At 41.7% G+C, this 4,050-nt stretch overlaps 1 protein-coding gene across 1 annotated transcript; it reads left to right on the forward strand.

The window, feature by feature from the left end:
• Positions 1 to 2,893: 2,893 nt before the first annotated feature.
• Positions 2,894 to 3,835, forward strand: LOC141134768 (olfactory receptor 11L1-like). The gene has a single exon (XM_073624206.1). The coding sequence runs from the start codon at positions 2,894 to 2,896 to the stop codon at positions 3,833 to 3,835; it is 942 nt and encodes a 313-aa protein (XP_073480307.1).
• The last annotated feature ends 215 nt before the right edge of the window (positions 3,836 to 4,050 follow it).

Consider the following 4,050-nt stretch of genomic DNA (forward strand, 5'->3'; position numbering starts at 1 on the left):
CACTTCCAGGACTCCTTCTTCTTTTTTATGCTGAAGATAGTTCTTAATGTCATTGGCTGTATGTTTGGGGTCATTGTCCTACTGCAGAATACATTTGGGGCTAATCACACACCCCTTACATTCATCATTGTACCACTCTCCAGCCCTTTGGCAAAAAAGCAACCTCCTGTATACAGCCAAATATTTTACATTTTGACTCATCAGTCCAGAGCACCTGCTGCCATTTTTCTGCAACCCAGTTCCTATGTTGAGTCACTTAGCCTTGTTTCCTAGTTGGAATTATGTTTTTTTCGGCCGCATATTCTTCCATGAAGACCACTTCTGACCAGACTTCTCTGGACAGTAAATGGGTTTACCTGGGTCCCCCTGGATTCTGCCAGTTCTGTGCTGATGGCACTGCTAAACATTTTCTGATGTTGAAGAGAAGTAAACATGATGTGTCTTTCATCTGCTGCATTAGGTTTCCTTGGCTGACTACTGTGTCTACTGTCCTCAACATCACGTTTCTTTGTGCTTCTGCAAGAAAGATTGAACAGCACATCTTGAAACCCCAGTCAGCTTTGAAATCTTTGCCTGGGAGAGACCTTGCTAATGCAGTATAATTACCATGTGTCCTGTTGCTGTGCTCCGTTTTGCCATGATGTGTGACCTGTGAAATGAAACTGTCTTCCACAACCTCACCTTAGTAGCAGAGTCTGACTGTTCCTCACCCAGCTTTAAGCCTCCTACACAGCTGTTTCTGTTAATGACTGCGTTTCAACCTGCATATGAAATTGATATTCATTAGCACCTGACTTTGTGCAAGTGTACGAAGTGATCAAGGGTAACAATTGATGCTGGTTTGAAGTGAAAGGGTGGGCACACCAAATATTATTTTGATTCAGATTTTTCTATTGTTGGTTCACTTTGCATTTTGTAAATTGATAAAAATAAACAATTAAAATATATATTTTTTAATGCATTCTTACTTTAAGCATTTCTTCACACCTGCCTTAAACTTTTGCACAGTATTGTATATTACCGTATATACTCGAGTATTACCCGACTTTTTCAGCACATTTTTTATGCTGAAAAAGCCCCCCTCAGCTTATACTCGAGTGAGGGTCTCCCGCTGTGTCATGCAGTCTTAACTGTTCGGCGGCCGTCCACTGTAACAAAGCCCTGCCTCCTCCTCGTCCATGATAGACGGAACACTGAACACTGATACAATGCTGGGAAACTGAATCAGTGTTCCATCTATCACGGATGAGGAGGAGGCTTTGTTACAGTGGACGGCACTTAACAGTTAAGACTGCAGTTGCACGACACAGCAGGCGACACCATCAAAGGTACAGGTGGGCACAGTGAGGCTGCAGATGGGCACAGTGAGGCTGCAGATGGGCACAGTGAGGCTGCAAATAGGCACAGTGAGGCTGCAGATGGGCACAGTGAGGCTTCAGATGGGCACAGTGAGGCTGCAGATGGGCACTGATGATACAGGTGGGCACAGTGAGGCTGCAGATGGGCACAGTGAGGCTGCAAATAGGCACAGTGAGGCTGCAGATGGGCACAGTGAGGCTGCAAATGGCCACAGTGAGGCTGCAAAAATGGCACAATGAGGCTTTAGATGGGCACAGTGAGGCTGCAGATGGGCACTGATGATACAGGTGGGCACAGTGAGGCTGCAGATGGGCACAGTGAGTCTGCAAATGGGCACAGTGAGGCTGCAGATGCGCACAGTGAGGCTGCAGATGGGCATTGTTTACCTGTAGCTGCTGCATTTCCCACCCTAGGCGTATACTTGAGTCAATATGTTTTCTCAGTTTTTTGTGGTAAAAATAGGTGCCTCGGCTTATATTTGGGTTTGCTTATACTCGAGTATATACGGTTCATTTTACTTTAATGCTAGTTTGAGGGGCAGTATGCACAGAAACATTTTATGGAACATAAGACAGTTCCTTACCACTGGGGACAGAGAGAAAGAGGGTTGAGAGAAGAGCTTTGTATGGCGTGGCTGGAGGATGGGTTGAGGAAAGAGCTCTGTACTGGGGAATTGAGCTAGTGCTCTGTACTGGTTGGTTACCCACTCCTGAGCCCTGTTCACCATGGGATTACCATCCCTGCAGGATTCGCAATATACAATTTTGAGCCCTGAGCCCTGTGCAATACCCATACCTACACTCCTGAGCCCTGCATTTGTCAATATATGCACTGCTAATCCCTGTGCCTTGTGTGATATGTACTCCTGAGAACTGAAGCTTCACAATATGCACTACTGAGCCCTCCTCAGACTGACACCACAGACACAGGAACGTTGTTCCTTCCAGTGAAACCACCAACGCAGGATAATTTTTTCCTTATGGTTATACCACAGGCACAGGGACATTTTTTCCTTCTGGTCACACCACAGATGCAGGGACATTTTATTCTTTCAACGACACCACAGACTTAGTGACTTTTTTTACCTCCCAGTGACACCATGGATGCAGGGCCATTTTTTTCCTTCCAGTGACTTAGGAACATTATCTATTTTGCCACTGGTTAGCCCCATATTTTGCCCAATTTTAAACTTTTCAGTTCACTGCAGTGTAACACAAACTTTGGTATTAAATCATTGCATGCCACAAACTATTGGTCTCATCCCCTTCTCCAGGTTGGGGACACAGTTTCCCATCTTCACCCTGTACACTGGTTGACTTTGTTCCTGCAATGCCTGCATGATTGAAAGCCGCCAATGGAGGTCGCACAGAACCAGACAGAAAGGTTGTATGACTCTACTTTATACTGTATGATTTAATGTATGGCTTTCATGATACTAAACTTTTGTCTTGTTAGATATTGCATAAAAAAGTTTGAACTTTCATGCAGAAGGAGGACCATTTTTATGTTCTTGTGTTGACTCTTTCTTGAAGACATGTGTGAAGACAACCAAACTGAAGTAGCTGAATTTTTGCTTCTTGGATTTCAAAACCTCCATAGATTTAAAATTCTTCTCTTCATTGTGTTTTTCTTATTTTATATAGTGATATTAAATGGAAACCTCATCATTATTGTTTTAATATCGATTAATGACCATCTTAAAATCCCAATGTTCTACTTCCTCAAACACTTGGCAATAGCTGACCTCATGATAACTACCACCATTATCCCAATGATGTTAGAAATTATACTAAAAGATGGAATCGCAATATCTGTAATTGCCTGCAGGATCCAGATGCATTGCTTTGCTATTTGTGGAATTGTGCAATGTTTACTTATTGCAATTATGTCCTATGATCGTTATGTGGCCATATGTAACCCAATGCGTTATCATTCAATCATGGAGCTCCGTATCTGTCTTCAAATGGTTGTCTGGTCTTGGTTGGTGGTTGTTTTTGGGTCCGGTGAAATTATTTTAGTGTATCAGTTACATTTTTGTGGTGGGAATAACATTAATCACTTCTTCTGTGATTCTGGTCCAGTGCTAGAGTTGTCTACTTCAGACACTTCCTTGCTCATAATAACTGATCTTTCTCTGTCCATTTTAGGTATTTTTGTTCCTTTTGTCTTTATTATTGTGACCTATGTCTTAATCTCCTTCACTATATTACACCTTTCTTCATCCAGTAGACGAAGAAAAGCCTTTTCTACATGTAGCTCTCACTTGGCAACTGTGTGCACATATTATGGGAGCTTGATGACCATTTACTTGACACCGTCTGATAAAAGATCATCTAACATAAACAAATTTATGTCTCTTTTCTACATTGTGGCAACTCCACTAGTGAATCCCATTATCTACAGTCTGAGGAACCACCAGATCAGAAAAAGCCTTCAAAAAAGTTTAACAAAAGTTAAAACACTTCAATTACACTAAAATTATATCTTCATTTTCCTTGTTTCTATGACTCAAAAGAGTTATCTGGTTTCTAGTAAATTGTTTGTGTCTAGTTTTAGAATATTTTACTTAATCTTGTAAGTATTAATATTTTCTGTAGTAATCCAAAAAGGGTTAAAGCTGAAATCTATATACACTAATTGCAACCTGAATACCTGAGTGGCAGTGGCTTTATTTTTCAGTGGTTGATTGCT

This window comes from Aquarana catesbeiana, linkage group LG03 (assembly GCF_042186555.1).
Source record: "Aquarana catesbeiana isolate 2022-GZ linkage group LG03, ASM4218655v1, whole genome shotgun sequence".
In the NCBI taxonomy this organism is placed as follows: Eukaryota; Metazoa; Chordata; class Amphibia; order Anura; family Ranidae; genus Aquarana; species Aquarana catesbeiana.

Bases quoted from the DNA above. Each gene is read 5' to 3' on its own strand.
- LOC141134768 (XM_073624206.1), top strand. From the start codon at position 2,894: ATGTGTGAAGACAACCAAACTGAAGTAGCTGAATTTTTGCTTCTTGGA.